Source organism: Anas acuta, chromosome 4, assembly GCF_963932015.1.
Source record: "Anas acuta chromosome 4, bAnaAcu1.1, whole genome shotgun sequence".
Taxonomy (NCBI): Eukaryota; Metazoa; Chordata; class Aves; order Anseriformes; family Anatidae; genus Anas; species Anas acuta.
This window is the reverse complement of record NC_088982.1, coordinates 56,497,619-56,515,043: the sequence shown is the minus strand read 5'-3', so window position 1 is coordinate 56,515,043 and position 17,425 is coordinate 56,497,619. Positions and strand designations below refer to the sequence as shown.

The 17,425-nt window shown below is 41.0% G+C and overlaps 3 protein-coding genes across 11 annotated transcripts in view; 1 reads left to right on the top strand and 2 right to left on the bottom strand.

Moving 5' to 3' along the window:
• CFAP96 (cilia and flagella associated protein 96) overlaps positions 1 to 2,572 on the bottom strand; it is a 90,769-nt gene extending 88,197 nt beyond the window's left edge. For 4 of the 5 annotated variants that reach the window (XR_011096299.1, XR_011096300.1, XR_011096301.1 and 1 more), the window contains exons 1-2: positions 2,409 to 2,572; positions 1,074 to 1,261 (exon numbers count right to left, since the gene is read on the bottom strand). Coding sequence is in view for 2 of the 5 variants with exons in the window: in XM_068681424.1 (XP_068537525.1) it covers positions 1,074 to 1,170 (97 nt within the window). In the remaining 3 variants the exon portion in view is untranslated. Of the gene's footprint in view, positions 1 to 1,073; positions 1,262 to 2,395 lie in introns of all 5 variants that reach the window. The other variant, XM_068681425.1, reaches the window with a different exon arrangement.
• A 9-nt stretch (positions 2,573 to 2,581) lies between these two features.
• UFSP2 (UFM1 specific peptidase 2) lies at positions 2,582 to 12,921 on the top strand. Of its 4 annotated transcripts, none has more exons than XR_011096298.1 (12): positions 2,582 to 2,691; positions 3,544 to 3,622; positions 4,115 to 4,295; positions 4,380 to 4,446; positions 4,749 to 4,906; positions 5,519 to 5,711; positions 6,872 to 7,018; positions 7,539 to 7,703; positions 8,910 to 9,034; positions 10,425 to 10,491; positions 10,863 to 10,939; positions 11,565 to 11,689. XR_011096298.1 is itself a non-coding variant. In XM_068681419.1 (12 exons), exons 2-12 carry the CDS (start codon positions 3,550 to 3,552, stop codon positions 12,606 to 12,608), a joined length of 1,395 nt encoding a protein of 464 aa, XP_068537520.1. In that variant the 5' UTR covers positions 2,582 to 2,691; positions 3,544 to 3,549; the 3' UTR covers positions 12,609 to 12,921. The 4 variants fall into 4 exon arrangements, 3 of the variants coding, with proteins under 3 accessions (XP_068537520.1, XP_068537521.1, XP_068537518.1); XM_068681419.1 differs by lacking the exon at positions 10,425 to 10,491 and adding an exon at positions 12,522 to 12,921 and having other exon boundaries at positions 4,752 to 4,906; XM_068681420.1 differs by lacking the exon at positions 10,425 to 10,491 and adding an exon at positions 12,522 to 12,921.
• On the bottom strand, positions 12,917 to 15,860 carry ANKRD37 (ankyrin repeat domain 37). 2 transcript variants are annotated; one of them, XM_068681429.1, is made up of 4 exons: positions 15,578 to 15,860; positions 15,302 to 15,457; positions 14,474 to 14,565; positions 12,917 to 13,959 (listed from the first exon to the last, which is right to left on the bottom strand). In XM_068681429.1, the coding sequence occupies exons 1-4, from the start codon at positions 15,746 to 15,748 to the stop codon at positions 13,722 to 13,724; spliced, it is 657 nt and encodes a 218-aa protein (XP_068537530.1). In that variant the 5' UTR covers positions 15,749 to 15,860; the 3' UTR covers positions 12,917 to 13,721. The 2 variants fall into 2 exon arrangements, with proteins under 2 accessions (XP_068537530.1, XP_068537529.1); XM_068681428.1 differs by having other exon boundaries at positions 15,302 to 15,858.
• Between the last annotated feature and the right edge of the window lie 1,565 nt (positions 15,861 to 17,425).

Sequence of the window (17,425 nt, the reverse complement as noted above, 5' to 3'; positions counted from 1 at the left end):
AGACTACATTAGAAAATAAGGCTTGGATCTGGGTGGGTGGGTGGCAGAAAGAATGTACTACAGAGCATTTCATTCATATATCATACATGCATATTGTATGATTTATACCATATAATACACACTGTGCCTGAAAGGTATTCACAGCACCCACCTTTAGTTTTCCAGCAACTACTCTTGCTTTACAGGCAGCTGAGGGAGGTCAGTTACTGCAGACTACAATTTGGAGCTAGAGCTGATGCAATTTATATACTACAAGTAATACATCAGGGGTGCATCTCTCTCCCTCCAATTACAGACCAGGACCCAGCTTTAGAGCCTCCTGTTGGGTTTTGAATCCCCAGCAGCTCTGTGTGGTAGAAGTGATGAGCTGCTGAGCCAGCCAGGGTTCTGGCAGACACACTCACTGACAGAACATCACAGCAGAAACACCTGAACTGAAAAGTGAGGATTATTTTGTGTTATCATTTCAAAGCAGCAACCTCTGTCACCTTAATGAGTTCAACGATTATCTTTTTCAATGTGTATTCACATTGAAAAATGAAAGGAGGATGCTTCCCAAAAAAGACAGGATGGGGAGCCTCACACTCATGAGTGAGACCAGAACAGAATAAATAAATAACTAAATAAACAAACTTTAAATTACAACTAAATTAAAAATAATGACAATGTAATTGTAAATAACAGAAGACCTGCTGTAAGAGTACATAAAAAACACTGTTGCTTTATGTAAGACCATGAAAATACTTGTAACTTGCATGAAAATAATATTTAAAAGAAATGTTCAATAAAATAATGCTAAATAAACATTATTTTTATTTTTTTATTATTATTATGCATACATATTTTTCAGTTTTACTCGATTTTTCCTTTCTTTGCTACATATTCCAACATATCAAGCCTTTCTGACCTAAGCAAAGAATATGTATGAAAAAGCAGTTGCTTCTAATAAAAAAAAAAAAAAAAAAGAAAGAAAGAAAGAGAGAGAGAGAAAAAAAAAACAGCAATTCTGAAAGTAGTTAGACACTGGAGGGGATCTCTATTGCTCTATGCTGATTAAAATTAAATACACTTACGCATATACTGTGATACATATTTATCTCCAATGGTAACATAACCCATTTCACTGAAGAGGCCAATCCTCTCCAGATCACTTTTTCCTTCCGCAGGCATGGCTGGATCTGTGTGACAGTGTACTGCACTGAAAAGGTAGAAGTATCCCTGTTTATTTGTGCTACTGCAAAAGTCTATAAGCAGTCAACACCTGTAAAAAAAAAAAAAAAGTAAAATGCAATAAGCTTTGGCTAAAAATATTAGCAATAAATGTAATCTGAAGAAAGTCATCTACAACGTGATTGAAAGTTTTATTGCTTAAAGGACCAACAGACTGCATGGATTTAGAGACTATTATATTTCCTTTGTTAAACAAACTTGAAACAGAAGCAATGAGAGAAATCCGAATGCATCTTTAATACAACTGTTACTGAATATACACAGTTTATAACTGTTATCTTCCAAGCGCTAAGATCAGAGGTTTTGTGGTATTAATAGCTAGCAGCGAAACATGCCAAGCAGCCTCCTTCACCATGTGGGTCATCTCTAGCTATGGTTTTCAGGCACTTTTAATTAAAGATACAGCAGGATATCATATGGACAAGTCTGAGATGAAACACATCGGTAGAATTTTGGAAGCCCTCTAGCTGCAGTCCAAGGCCTGGTCATGGTGAATATCTGCACTTTCTTCTTGATTTCTGTGCAACGATTTATAGCAAACGTTCATTTTTCCTCACCACCGCCCTCATCCGAGCCTGGCAGCAGGAAGGCAGGTGCCAAGCCCACAGGTCTGAGGAGCTGGGGGCCTCAGCAGAGCCCAGGCCAGGCACGAGGATGATGAGGGCTCCGGCTGGCAGAAACGGCAACCATGACGAGGCCCAGCGAGGCCTGCCTCGAGGTGGAAGCTAACAACATGTGCTCGGTTCACCAGGAGCAGAAATAAGATAAGATAGACTAAATTATTTAACCAGTTAGGAAAGCTGCTCCTGGAAAGTCATGAAATGTAAGAATTGATGGGAAAAGATCCGTGATATGCATGATATTAAACAAATAGCTCAGGTGTACAGCCTGAAGGAAGTTAAACCATTAGCATGGAACAGGGATTAAAGACAACGTAGATCAAGTCTGATATTGGCATTAACCATGGGGACAAGGGCAAGACGGAAGAGGCAAGCATGGAAGTAACCAAGGCAGCAGAAAACTCAAGAGATGAATACCACACGAGCCGTATCTGGCGTGTGGGCACCCGATGAGGAGAGGCACCAGCGCCACGCTGCAAACAGCTTTGACGACGTGGGCTATTTTCGCAGGGCTGTTACAAGCCCTGCAGAAGGGCTGGGCGCACCTCGTACACAGACCTCCAGCTGGGGCTCCAGCCGCGAGCTCTGCGGCAAGCTGAGGCGAAGCAGGCAGCCGGGCGAGGAGGGAACCGAGGGGCGCCTCCGTGCAGCCACCTCACCCTCAGCGCCCCTCCGCCCGCCTCTGTTGGCACCGGTTGCCCAGGGCAGAGCGGCCACCCCACCTCCCCCCCCGCTCCCTACATTGGTACGGCCCAACGCGTATGCGGCTGCGCAGGACCGCACCACTGAAGGGGGCAGCTGGGGGGAGTCAGGCGGCCGGACCGTTTCCCGGAGGGTCTCGGTGAGGCGCTGAGGGACCTGGTGAGGCGGGGGGGGGACGGGGAATGGGGCAGTGGGGGGGGCGCTGGCCCCAGCCCAGCATGGCCGCGGGCCGGGGCCCCTCAGCAGCACGGGCGGGCTGAGGGGGGAGGCCTGGGTGAGCCAGGAGTTCCGCGATAAGCCTTTCCAGAAGGGCTCGGAGTAATTGTTCTTAACCGAATTATTCTTAATTCGCAGAGCAATTAACGCAGTGTTGCTTTTGGGGGCTGCTAGGTTAAACACAGCTCAGCCTCCTGGGGGCTGTCGCGTTTTTGTTGCTCCGTCCTGGCACGGCTGTTCCTGCCGCGGTGGGTTAAGCTTTACCAGGAATTGATCCGGACAAAGAAAAAAAAAAGTCAATTCTCAATAAAAGGCTGCTTTTAAATTTTTTAAATTGAGGCTGAGGGATGCCTGCGGGCATAAGCAGCACTGCTGTCAAATGGGAAACATCTGCCTGGCTTCTGGAGGTTACCACACATCACTGCATCTTCCTCCTCCCAAAATTATGACTCCCTAACCAAGGTGAATGTGAACCTAAAGATATGCTTAATTACTCTTTTACTCCAACACTCAGAGCAGTCCTTGGTTTGCTAAAAAAAAAGAATAGAATAAATGCTTTCATGTTGAGGTGGGAAAGGTGTTTTAAGAACTGTTTTTGTAACACCACTTATGCAACTGACATATGATAGTGTGCTGCATTGCTGGCCTTACGTACCCTGAGCACCCGTAATAATTGCTGGTGTGCTTGCACAGTGTGGCGTGATGACAGTCAGTTTTAACTGGAGAGACAGCATGCTGAAATAACTTATTTTCATTCCTTCTTTTTTCTCCTTAGGTGAATATGGAAGCCATGGACATACTCTTTCGAATAAGAGGAGGCTTGGATTTGGCATTTCAGCTAGCAACTACCGATGGTGTGTCCATAAGACTGTCATAGATTCTTTAAAATTTAAAAAAAAAAAAAGTTATATAGGCAGAGACACTCCCCACCAGCCCAGGCTGCCCAAAGCCTCATCCAGCCTGGCCTTGAGCACCTCCAGGGATGGGGCATCCACAGCTTCTCTGGGCAACCTGTGCCAGTGCCTCACCACCCTCTGAAGAATTTCCTCCTAACCTCTAATCTGAATCTCCCCTCTTTCAGTTTAAAATCATTCTGTTCAGCTCTTCATGTTGCCCAGAAGCTGAAAGAAACAATACGCTTTTGTTCAGGTAGATGAGTGTGAATGTTTAAGACAGGCCTGCTGAATGAGATCTTATCTCAGGTTTTGTTTACATTGTCATTTTTCTGATCATCACAACATTTATATTTTTACTTGATGTCAAAACTTACTGATTTTTTACGTTTGTCCAGCAGCTATCACAAAAGTGAGAGAATTTTCTAAGCTAATTGTATCCTTGTGTTTCAGAGGCATCAGCAAAAAAGGCATTAAGATACGTGTTCAGCGATCTCGCAAACAAGCTGTCCTCAGATGTTCTTGTGTTAAGAATTTGCCATAGTCCAGTCTACGTGTGGCCTAACAGTGGTATTAACACTGTTCCAGAGCTGACTGATGATTCTGCTTGTAAAGAGATAAAACGATTTATACAGTGAGTAGATTAAAAATTATATATATAGATTTTAAGTAGATTAATTACATTTTATAGAAATTGTTCTTTCTGTTGACACTTCAGCCTTGATCAAGATGACGAGACCCGACGAAAGCTTGGCAAAAAAAAGGATAAAAAGCTACAAGATACGGTATGTGTCTCACCACACTAATAAATTACATCAGACAACCTATCATTTGAGTAGTTAATCTGCTCTCTCCAGCCTTATCTGTAAAAATAGGCATTTAAATGACTCAGAAGAATCCCTTTAAAATTATTTAGACTCTGCATAAATGCAGAGATCTATTTACAGTTGATCAATACATACAAGTTTTAGTCTTTAACCCAATTATTTTATTACTGAGTTTGATCTCAAACTTCTACAGTTTTCCTTTTGCCTTCTTGGTGTATGCATTGTTGGAGATGTACTAGTGGTGTCTTTATTCTCTGCAGCAGCAGATAATCAATATAGACCTCATGTTAGAGATGACATCTTCACTAGATGCTTTGGCTCCAGTCATTGAAAGGGAAAATAAAGAACACCACTACATTAATATGACTTTACCAGTTGATGTTGTTTTGTCTGTTTCTCCAGAAGAAACATGGGGAAAGTAAGTGTTATCCTGAACTTGAAATTCTTCAGTTTCTTTTTGTTTCTGTTTTTGTTTGTTTTGTTGTTGTTTTTTTTCCTTGAAAGTATCAAAGGAAACCTATTGTTATCATTAATCGGTTTAATAAAATAGCATATAGTATTCTTGTGCTAGAATTTGACTGTGTAAGTAATAATAGCTCCTTCAGATATCTGTTAGTTTTAAATATCTTGAAACCCAGTCATTTTGCTGTCTACAAAAAATACAGTTTGTCAGTGTCTGATCGATTAGATAACTAAGAACTTTGCGTAAAATGCAAAATATTTATAAATACTTAGACATATACGTAACTTATAATTCAGCAAACACTCGGTTGTTTCTGATAAGAGAAAGTGCAGCTGAATCTTCAGACGGCTGAATCACTAGGAAGTAATTTCTGTGTGTAGACGTGCTTAGAGCAAGCATTCTGAGGTTTTGTCCTCTGTGGGAGTGGACTGAAGGGGGCATGGAAGTAAGAAGTTCATCAGGGCGGGTGCAAATGTGCATATGAGTATTGTTTGACTTCGAGCTATGAGAGAAAATGAGTCACCACCACTGTTCTTTTACTAAAGTATTCTCCCTTATACTTCACAGGGTACAAAATCTCCTGGTGAAAGCAATTCACAAGCAATTAACAGATATGGAAAGATGTATCATGAAATATATGAAGGGAACGTCAATTGTGGTACCAGAACAATTTCATTTCATGTTACCAGGAAAAACACACCTTGTAACAATCTCGTATCCTACAGGTATTTCAGATGATCAGCTGGAAAGTTACAGAAAGGTAACATTTTCCATTTAGCCAGCATACAACAAATACTAGCAGAACTAGTTGTGTTTTATTTATTTATTTATTATTATTATTGTAGCTGAAGCAGTAAACTGAATGTATAAGATTGATTTATTGGAAGCTATTTTATAAAATATATCAGATTGCATTTTCTGTAAGGGAGCAACAGAAATATTAGAACTACATGGGCCTCATCTAAAACAAATCCTATCTAAATCACACTTCTGGTGCTGGATTCTTTGAATTCTCCTCTTCCATTGTAGAATATCAGATTTCTTTTAGTACATTATTGCTTCCAAGCTTTAACAAGTTGCCTGAAATGATATGGGGTTGGGTTTTTTTGTTTTGTGTTTTGCTTTGGGGTGCTTTTGTTGTTGTTGCTTACAGTTGACCAGCCTTAGATTTTGCTTTTGCCTTTGGGTTGGCACATCTAGAAAAAGCAATATGGATGAAGTGTGAAAATGTTCCGATGTTGCAGTCCTTTCACATTGAAAGCTCTCAATCTGGTAGAAAACATTCAGGTCATGCAGTTTTACATACTGAGAGCAGGGAAAGAATCTTTTACCTGTTTAGATGTGTAGAAGCTGCGGGGATTTTTCATTCTCTTCTGGGTGAAGCATTACTGGGTGTATAAAACATAATCTGTTCCTTGCATTTGCAGGCACCAGTTGCACATAAATCTTTCCTGCTCTCTCTTCTGTTCACTTTTATCTACTGATTGCTGAGTGTTTCTGTAGCTAATATAGTTGGTTCAGTGTTGGATCATCTGTGTAAACCTGTTATGTAGACATCCTAGATGATCTCATTACTCCTCTTACTCTTAACCCTTCTGAAATAAGATAATTTTATCATACTTTCACAAGGCATTTGCACTCATGATATCTTGAATGGGGCTCCAGAGACAGGTGTTCTGTAACAGGACTATGTGAAATAGCACGCTTATCAGATGGGAGGTAGGCCCCCATGAGCTTCCTTAGAGAGGTGAGGTCTAGCAATAAACATACATGCTGAATAATACTATATTACAATGTGCCTAGCTACATTAGCTAAACTGTTCGTTAAGAATGGTTGTTTCTATTATTACCTACAGTGTGGTGTTTCTTTTAATCCAAATTTTGAATTGTGCTTTTTATTTTCTTCTAACTTGAATGCAGGAATTACACACGTTGTTCAACCTACCATATGACAGACCATACTTAAAGAGAGCAAATGCTTACCATTTTCCAGATGAACCATATAAAGATGGCTATCTCAGAAACCCCCATTTACATCTTAATTCACCTGGGACAGAGTCTGGTATGGTACGTTTAAATTGAATCACTTTAAAGAAATTACTTTTTATTTTACTTGAGATTTGTTGTTAATAGAATTAAATTATTAATTATACTGATTATTAAATTATCAATTAATAATCATCAATATCAGTTGAGAAAGAAAGGGCACAGGAACGGATCTGGTCTCTTAAGCAAAATGGCTTCTCTGCACAAAATGGTATTGCTGTAGCTGTAGTTGTCCTGTGCTCGCTCACACCTCAAGTGCATTTTCTGGTAACATACTGTACAACGTTTTAAAGGATACCTCATGTTTTTGTTATGTATTTTAAAAGTTTCTTAGAACCAGTACAAGAAAATAAAACTGTGCATGAAGATATTGAGGAGACAAAACAGGAGCGGTCATGTGTGAATAACACAATCAATCCTTCCAAAGACTTGTAACCCCCTAGCTGAAAGATATGTAACAATGCAAGTAACGTAAGTAGGACTTCTCTGAAAATTGATGTAAGTGCAACCAGGTTAATTTGTATTTTCTCTTTCTGTGCAGGTTTATTTAGTACATGGCACATACAGCTATCACCACTATATGCAGGATCGCATTGATGACAGCGGTTGGGGCTGTGCTTATCGGTCTCTGCAGACTGTCTGCTCGTGGTTCAGGCACCAAGGTTACATAAATGCACCTATACCAACACACAAGGAAATTCAACAGGTACTGAACACGTGGGCAGATTAATTCTTTTATACATGTAATTGTTTAGAAACATTTATAGATAATTTTTAAGTGACTGATACATTTTAGACTTAAAATTTGTGTGATATTTTTCTCTCTTAAATGGAACTATAGTGCTCATCAATTACTGTTTAACAAGGTCTATAATAGGAGACCTGTCTCCAAATGTTTATGTGCACAAATAAGATTCATTAGAATAGTTTTCTAGTATTTCCTTGTACTAACATTCTTACAGTCTTTTGTCTTCAGTGGCAGCTAGTTGAGTCCCCAGACATTACGCGTTGACGTACTGCTTTCTTTTTTTGCAATTTTACCTTTGATAGTAGCAGGCTTTTTGTTTTTTTGAACCTCCTTTCACTTCATTTTCTTCTGTGAATTTGAATGTGTACCTGAATATGGTCATTTCTATTAATGGTACTGAAGAAAAAGATTATGTTTGGGTAGCTAATACTGTATGCCTAGCAGGAAATATTGCAGTTATCTTCAGTCTTCTAAAAATGGCGTTTTGTATCATATTTATTTACTCAACATTTCTAACCAAGTATGGCTCACTCTGAAAAATGACTTGCATCCTATCTGACAGGGATGTGAGCATTAAAATAAAAATTGCATTTCCTGATGATTTCTCAGTCTGCCCCTAAACATAAAACGATCTCAATTCCATAAACTCCTGTAGCGTGCTGGACAGCAGCCTTTGGGAGACTTTGTGGGCTGTCTATCCTGAGCAGAAAAGGCACCTCAAGAGCTGCTTGTAACATGTAAACCTCTGAATTGGAAATAGTTTAAAATAAACCCCAACCCTTGGTGTATTTTGGTGGCCTCTTCCTTAGGGCACTATTTTATGCATCCTTTTCTGAGGTGTCTTGAGTAGGAGTCCAGTCTGTGAGGTGGTTTCTGCAGCACAGATGGTACATTTCAGTGCTAGGTAGCTTGGTGCTCAGCTTGAAGTCTGCCTCTGGATCTGGGGTCATATAATGTGCTTACTGGGACGGTCCTGTGTCTTAAGTGGCATCTCCAAAACAGAACCACAATGAATGAATTCAATAACCATTTCTTTGCTTTTGACTGGCCAGATATAAAACACATTCCTGTCTTTATAAACCAACTTTATTCACAAAAAATGGTGGAACTGTCTACTACGTGTTGTTGAGGTTTGCTTTTCTTCTTCATGTTCACATGGCAAAGGCACTGGTTGATGCCGGAGACAAACCTGCAGCATTTGTTGGGTCACGGCAATGGATTGGCTCTATTGAGGTACAGCTTGTTCTGAATCAACTTTTTGGAATAACATCAAAAATACTCTTTGTCAGGTAAGAATCAATATCTTTCTAGTAGTTCAGTGATTATTAAAGATATTGAATGCCTTACAATGCAAATTACCCTTATAAAATGTGGGATAACAGGGATAATAACAGATAATTTATATTTTAAGAGCTCAATGTTCATAAACCCTGTATTCCTGCCTTTGGTTGTTCTGAGGTGAATGGGAGGCGCTTAAAAGTTAGGGTATTGCTGAATTTCTTGTGATCTTGGGGTCGAGTTTGCATTTTCTATAACTTGCTTAATTATGTGCAAACTGATGTGAAATTAAAAAAAAAAAAAAGGGGGGGGGAGTCAGCCTATTGCCTAGCCATCACACAATTTTTGGAACAGGCCCACAGCCTGGCAGTCATAATGAATGGCATACATGTTGACAGTAAGTTATTGCCTCATCCACAGAGCTAACCTTTTAGCTCAGGATTGAGGCAAACTGCTGAGCAGCCTAGAAATAGTGCTCTCTGTCCTGTATTTGTGTGACATTAAACAAGGTATTTGTTTCCGTTCTGACAATCTGACACTTTTATATGCAATAAAGAACCCTATAAATATATGTGGGAGAAAAAGAATAATGTTCAGTATTTATCAGAAATAAAATTATTGGACTTCTGTCACTTGGACAGCAGTAAGCATAATAATAAATCCCTGAACATTTTGTGATAAATACAATAACAAAATAGAGAATGTATGCTAATCTAGCCTGTATGAAAATGCTAGTCAAAATACTGCTCATAAGTTATGTTTATTTAGACTAAAGTCTACTGGGAGTATTGTAAAAGGGCACGTAACCATGGTGATGGTTATTCTTAATGGTAGGAAAATAATTGATTTCTTCAGTATTTTGTCAGGCTTTATACAGCCAATTTTAATCTCCTTGTTCCACAGCTTATATTTGCAGATGATCCACCTATTATTTATAGCAGCTGTGACTGTTAGTGAGACAGTTTTTATTCCTGTGCATAAGGATACAGCACACATTCAGTTGTGAACTGGGTAGAATTGCTCACAGTGCTGCTACAAGGGAGCACCAGTGTTCTTCAGGATTATGAAACGCCAGCCTTGCTACCATGCTGAGAAGAGATGTCAGGCAGACTTTTTGAGCTGGTCACTAGCAGTGGAGAGCATTTTTTGTCTTGGGCTTATATCCAGCTATCACCTCTAAGTCTTTATGGAAATAGGACTTCACAGCTGCACCCTCAGTTACTGAATCCTTTACTGTAAATGTACCGTACCATTTCCCAGCTTTCCTGTCTTGCACTCTGCATTTAATCCATCTCTCCAGGAATTGGAAAAGCAGGCGCACAGCTTGTCTGAAACATTAACCATGGTATCCTGTCTTTGTTTCTTTATATTAAACATATCTGTATGTGTTTTCTTGCCTAGCTTCTGCCACCACTTTTGGAAGTACTATCCGTCTTCTGAGGGGACCGTGAGGCTCCTTCAGAAGAAAGTGAGCTCTGAATCTTGGAGTACGTGCACGTGTTGTGTGCGTATGCCTTTCTCTTCCGTGTAGACTACTCTTATCTGTGGCAAAGCTGAACAGAAAAGCAGGGAAAATAAATCAAGCCAAGCTCAATGTTGCTTTGACCAGATGCCTAATGGTATTTCTGATTTAATTTTTTAAAAGCAAGCTGGGTATGAGTCCTACATAAAGTTGCATAAAGAATTTTATTCAGACTGTCCCAAGGAGTTCAGTTCTTTTAGCAGAAGAATTCTAAGCCACTTTGTAGTCAGTTACTTATGCAGTTAATGAGTATAATGGATAATTGGAAAATCAAGCATAGTGAGGATGACAAATCTCTTGTTGTATTTCTTCCCTAGCCAGGGTTCTGAACTAGCTTTGCAGGGAAGAGAGCTTGCTAATCATTTCAAGACTGAAGGAACTCCTATTATGATTGGTAAGTACTTGAGTATCAGAGTCTGCCAGTGAATGTTTGTAGCCTTCCTCTGCTGCATTTCAGTTCAGTTAGTCCTGTTTCAGTTTACTGTACAGGAGTTTATCAAAACTCCAGATGAATTAAAAATGATACTCTTTCCAAGGCAGCATAGGAAACCATGAATTCAGTCTGGCTGGTATCTTTTGCATTTGGTATTTCACCCAGCCTCAAGCTGAAATCTAGTAACAAAGATCAATCTGAATGGTATTTTCAAAAGCTGCTTTTAAAATCAGAACTCAAGAGCTGACTTGTGCTTTCTAGGTGAGAGAGGTTCATACAGTTCCCCAAAACTTCCCACCACAGAAGAAGAGGGGTTTTCTGGCTTTGAAGAGATAAGCATCATTCCTTATCTAAATTCTTCCTAAGACCAGTATGCATGTTTAAATAATCTAAAATATTGATATCATTGGAAATGCCTTTCATAAGAACTTAAAATTAATGAAAGTATTTCCAAGCAAGCAGTGGTTCAGAAAATGAAGAGTACTTATATTAAAGCTGAAAAGTATATTTAAATTTTAGCAATTTTCATATTTAGCCAATCTCAGTGATTTTTTTTTTTTAACAGTTTGTTTCTCTTCTATTTTAGGTGGAGGTGTTTTGGCTCACACGATATTAGGAGTAGCTTGGAATGAGATTACAGGGCAAATAAAATACTTGATTCTAGACCCACATTACACTGGAGGAGAAGATCTGCATGTTATTTTGGAAAAGGTGAGATTAACGCACGTGCGTATATACACACGCATATAGATACGTTTTGGCATTAAACCAATGATGTATAGCAAACTAGGGATTGGCCATTTTGCAGCTTCTCCATTCCTTATGGAGGAAGCGTTGATCCCAGTTAACTTGCCTGTATGTTAGTCATTGCTGGTTTCTGAAATAGTCTTTAACAGTTGTAGCTCGAACGGCTACAACTTGTATAAGGTATTATCTTGAATAAGGTGTTCAAGAATACTTTTGTCCAGGAGGACAAAAAGAAAGGCAGAAATCCTTTTATTCATCAAAAGTGGCAGGGGAGAACAGGAACTGAGGCAGGCTGTAAGTTGGCAGCTTTTTTTTTTTATTGGAAACACCTGATATAATTACATCCTAGTCTTGTAGGGCTGAAGAGCTTTATTAGACTGATTTGCTGCTAAATCATGACAAACAGCTCACCCCCACCTTTTTAAATTAAGAGCTCAGTTTGGCCCTGAAATTTGAACTATTTCTAAAGAAGGCATTCTTCAAGACAAAAGAAGTGGAAACTGAGTGACACCATAGCAGCAGAAGAAAGTGGGGTATAGAAAGAAGATGCTACTACTTAGAAACCAAGCTGGAAAGCTGGGTGAGGGGAATTGGAGAAACTCTTGTTAAGTGTTTTCCATTAATATGTCTTCAAGGCGTGCACAGAACTGTCTGAAAATTTTCACTGCTTGTAGGTACTTGAAAATAACTCATACTGCTTAGATTAAAATTAGTAAGATAAATACAGTTGTAATTGATAAGGAAAACAGAATTCACATTAAGTAATTTAAATTGTATCTTGCTTTTTCTTGGCCAGGGTTGGTGTGGATGGAAGGGCCCAGACTTCTGGAACAAGGATGCCTACTACAACCTGTGCCTACCTCAACGACCAAAAACTATTTAAATTTCACTCTTGGGCTGGAACATGCTAAGCCAGAATACTAGCAGACATCTAGATATAACTTGTCTTGTTAGTTAGACTAATGCTTTCAGGTAATCAAAACCCAGCTGAAATAGAAATATTACTTACATAATTTAAATCAAGATTATTTTTTTTAATGAGACCTCTGAAAAATAAGGGAATTACCTGCTGTGAACTGTATTTCCTACAAATGTTTATCCAGTAACTTAAACTCTTTCCTTTTGGCTAAGATCACTTAGTTTGTATAGCGATTTTATGCTAAAAAGCTTTACAGATTAAATGTCTGATCCTTTTATTTTATGATTTTTTTTCTTGCCAAAAAAAAAACGTACTTCAGGTTCTGTATAGCCAGCTGGATTTTGCTGCATGAATCTGTTCAAAGCCATCATTCCCTGCTGTTACTGCTGGTAACAGTATTTTAGATAAGGGTGAGAAAAAAAAAAAAAGCATGTATACTGAATTTTATGGACTTTGTTCTCATTTACACAGAAAAAAGGGAGAGACTAAGTTATTATATGCTTATTTATTTATAGCTGTATGAATACAACTATTCTGGGAAAAAATAGTCTTCTGTAAGAAGTAAAAATAAATGAGCTTTGCTCCTTCTCAGAAGGAGACAATGTAACAACAGCATGCAACAAGTTACTCAATTGATAGTCCAGTCATGTTTTCTCAGACTTTGGGTTCCCCTAAGTTGTCACAATGAGGTGACAAGCCCTTTCTTTTGTCAGCTAAGAGACAGATCTGTCACATGAACACATACATGTAAATAAGCCTGTATCTAATGTCATCAAAAGACACAGTTGTGGTATGGGTAAAACTGCTATCTTTGTCAGCTACTCCATTCCTACATTGTTCAGAATACTTTAACATCAAGAAAGAAAAAAATTATAGGTAAACTTTTCAGTGCCGTTCTAAACACAATATCCATTTTTTACAAGACCATAACCTTAATTACATATGCAAAGCAGGACTTACTGGCAGGCATCTACATCCAGCTTACCTGCATCTATCACCAAACTTATTTACTTAACTGCTAAAAGTACAAAAAAGAAAAAAAAGATTAGAAATACAACAAATAGTAAGCCACTGGTATTACACACCATCTGACCTTCTCCTCTTCCTGCTTGTTGATCTGCTTACTTCCCATTCTTGCTCCTGTGCTGCTAGATCCTCACTCAGCGTGCTGTGGTTGCCATTTAGTGAGGAGCTAGACTGTCCTCTCAGTTTCATAGTTTGAGTGTGCTGAATTGTTTTCAGGAACTTGGCACATTCCAGAAAGCCACAAGCCAGTGCAAGGTCTGCTGCTGTTTGCCCACTGTTGTTGCACAAGCTGAAACACAAAATTAATAGTCACAATTCATATGAATTGGAGTATGTATTATGAGCAAACAACAATCAAGATTCATTAAGTGATAAGTTTAATCAGAAGTACAAAGAATCAACACCAAGAAGGTTTGCCAAGGATAGGGCTCTAGTGATAGTGGGTGCTGCCACTAAATGCAAAAAGGAGTAATTATTTAAAAACATATCTGTCACCAAACTATGACTGGCTTAGTGCATCAGAAAGGTGTGAGTAAGATGAGTGCAACACTAGAATGGAAAATCAACAAGAACCTATGAGCAAGAACATTCTCTTAGCAGTTACTTCAACACGGAACTGAACAGCATATGGTCTATGTAATGTGTTCACGTGTATAGCTGTTTTTGAGACTGCTTGTATGTCTACAGCCATGCTGTCAGCTTTAGCTGACAGCAGCTTTTAGCAGCACCCTCGACAAGAAAGTGTACAAAACATGCATCTTTTGAGAGCTGATACAGAAATGATTAGATGTAGCTTAACTTACTCAATTTTGGCATCACCAGCAACCAGGAGAGCAAGACATTCCAAACTCCCAGCTTTTGCTGCTTTATGAATTGGGGCTTCTCCAAGGCAATCCTAAACATATAAAACAGTTGTTTACATATATATATTGGTTGTTTGAAAGAAAAGGAATAGGATGAAGCTACTTTGTTCTCCAACATGACTGTTTTGAGTGGTGTTCTGTATACCGGCTGGTTGTGAATTGAAGAGAGATTAAAGGAATATGGCTAGTGAAGCATACCCAGTAATTGCCAGTAAACATTTGTTTAATGTATTCTGATAATCCAACAGAGCAGCAGGACTGCTGTCCCATGCTATACTCAGGGTTTAACCTTAGCTTTATAAAGATTATTTACAGAGAATACGTTTTGGTGCTGATTAAGGTGCTGATCAACTGCACCTTTCAGCACTGTTCAGGGACTGACAGCTTGCTGCTACAAACTCAGAGGTATGGACCAATTAAAAGCTGCAGCTAGAGGAAAAATCCGCACATTCAGAGGAAGCGGGGGCAAAATTTGAAAGGCAGAAAGAATACTCATTTCTATTAAAAGAAATTTTTGACAGCTGCACGCCGCACAGTGTGCAAGCACCATATGCAGCAGTACGAAATAGCTACGGTGATATAGATAGGGTTGCTGGTTCACGATAGAATAAAGCTGCTGTAAAATCAGCAGCCCCAGACACCTCATGCAGTGCAGCTGTACATATACAAAACCTCTCCCAGGTGAAGCAAAACAAATAAATAAATATAAAAGGCGAGCTTCCTGACGTGAGGTTAGAAGGGGGAGAAACGGCACCCGTGCGTTGTTACCTGCTGGTTCAGGTCGGCGCCCGTCTGCAGCTGCCACAGCAGGAAGCAAGCCTCGCCGCCCCCCGCGGCCAGGTGAGCCGGGGACTGGCCGAAGGCATCCGCGGGTGCGTTCACGCCGCTCCCCGCCTCCAACAGGGCGCTGAAGCCGCCGCCGGGCTGAAAGGGAGCACGGGGGAAGCTGCAGCACCACCGCCGATCCCCCTCGCCACCCACCGCACTCATCCTCCGAGAGCGAACAGCGAGCCCGCACGGCTTTGCTGCCTGCTCCAGCCTCACCTCCCGCATCGCGGCCGGCTCCCGGAGCTCGGGGAGGGGACCCTGGCGGCCACAGCCCCCGCCCAGCGCCGGCAGCCGGCCCCGCACGGCCGCCACGGGGCGCCCATGGGAGGGGAGGCAGCGGGCGGCCGGCCCACAGCACAGCCCGCACGGCCCGCGGGGGGCGGCCATGGCGCCGCGGCGCCGCCACACGTCCCGCACGGAGGCTGCTGAGGGAGGGGACCCGGCGTATGTCGGCCCTGGGCTGCGTGGGAATGGCCGAGGTTGCAAGGGGCCTCGGAAGGTCACCCAGTCCAAGCCCTGCTGAGCAGGGTCACCTGGAGCACCTTGCGCAGGATGGCATCCAGGCGGGGTGTGGGTATCTCCGGGGAAGGAGACTGCACGACCTCTCCGGGCAGCCTGTCCCAGCGCTCTGTCACCTCACGGTACAGAAGTGCCCCCTGATATTAACTCAGAGCTTCCTGTGCTTCAGCTTGTGCCCGTTGCTTCTCCTTTGCGAAAGTAAATATAAATTATTTAAGTAGTGGAATATGAGCACACATATAGTATTTTTTTAAAGGTTCAGAATTCCAGGTAAATATGCAATATGTCAGCACAGTTGAAGCATTTCACTATGTAACAGTTTTCACCTCTTCTTTCATGCTACTTTTTTTTTTTCCTGAACAGCTAGACAAACAAACTAGTTAATAAACAAATAAAACCCCTACACTCCTAATTGAGAATTGTTAGGGACAGAATACCTCCCTCCACACACATGCCAGAAATCCACAGTTGTTTTAAGCAAGTTTTAAGCAACTGCAAGCACAAACCTCCAGCAGTCACATAAGCCCAGGCAGCCTTGGATCACCCCAGCATGTTCTCCTTTGAGGGCCTTCCCTCCCCAGCACTAATTACCTCAGTAGTGCACAGGTTTGCGATTCCCCACCTGAGCAATCCCATCTTTCCAGCCTAACCACCTCCATCCCACCAGCTGCAGATCTCTTAAGACTCTCGCTGTTAATTAGTTCCCGAGCTCTGTGTCGCATTGTGCCCATCTCATTTGTGCCCACAGAAACTCTCCTGCCCCTGTGCTGGCTGTCTCAAGCCACTTGCTTTGCATAGGTATTGAGCTGGTGAAATTGGAAAAACTGGTCCTAATAAATGCGTGTGAGCAGTGGGATACACCAAGCTGAGCTGTGGGACCTCACACCCACACCTGCACGCTCCTACAGAAAGAAAAGCAGCAAGGCACCCAGAGCTGCCTTTTCTGAAGGGTACCTTGGCTTCTACAGAAAGTGCTTCCTAAATTCTGTAATTTGTCTGTGCTGTCAAAAAAAGTTTATTTTCCTGCACACTTCTTAGACTACGCCATATAAGTAAAATGAATCAGGATGAGTTTTAGGACTTTTTTTTTGGCGCTTAGAGTCACTGGGTCTGTCAGAAAACATGATGTGCAGCCCGCAGGCTTAACCGCGTAACTCTGCAAGCATTCCTTTTCTATTTTGACCGCGTCCTCTGCCTCTGTTGCTATAGAAGCAGATTGCATTGCCAAAAATGGAAGAACAACAATTGCTAGGAAAAAAAAAAAAAAAAAAGAAAAGAAAGAAAAAAAAGGGGTGGGGGGATGTAGCTAAAGACTTTTAAAAGCGCCCTTGTGGCCTTCTGGTATTGTATATCTTTTTATAAGGGAGACAGCCAGAAGCTATCAACAGAGGTGGAAACAATCCTTTGTGTTTCTGTTATTTTGCCTGCAATTGCTTCCCATGAGGTATTTTAGCTGTGTTCAGCTCACAACAGGACCAGCAGCTAGTAGGAACGATCTGGGCAATGCCCAAGCCCCAGCCTGCGCTAGCCGGGCACGTTACTCCG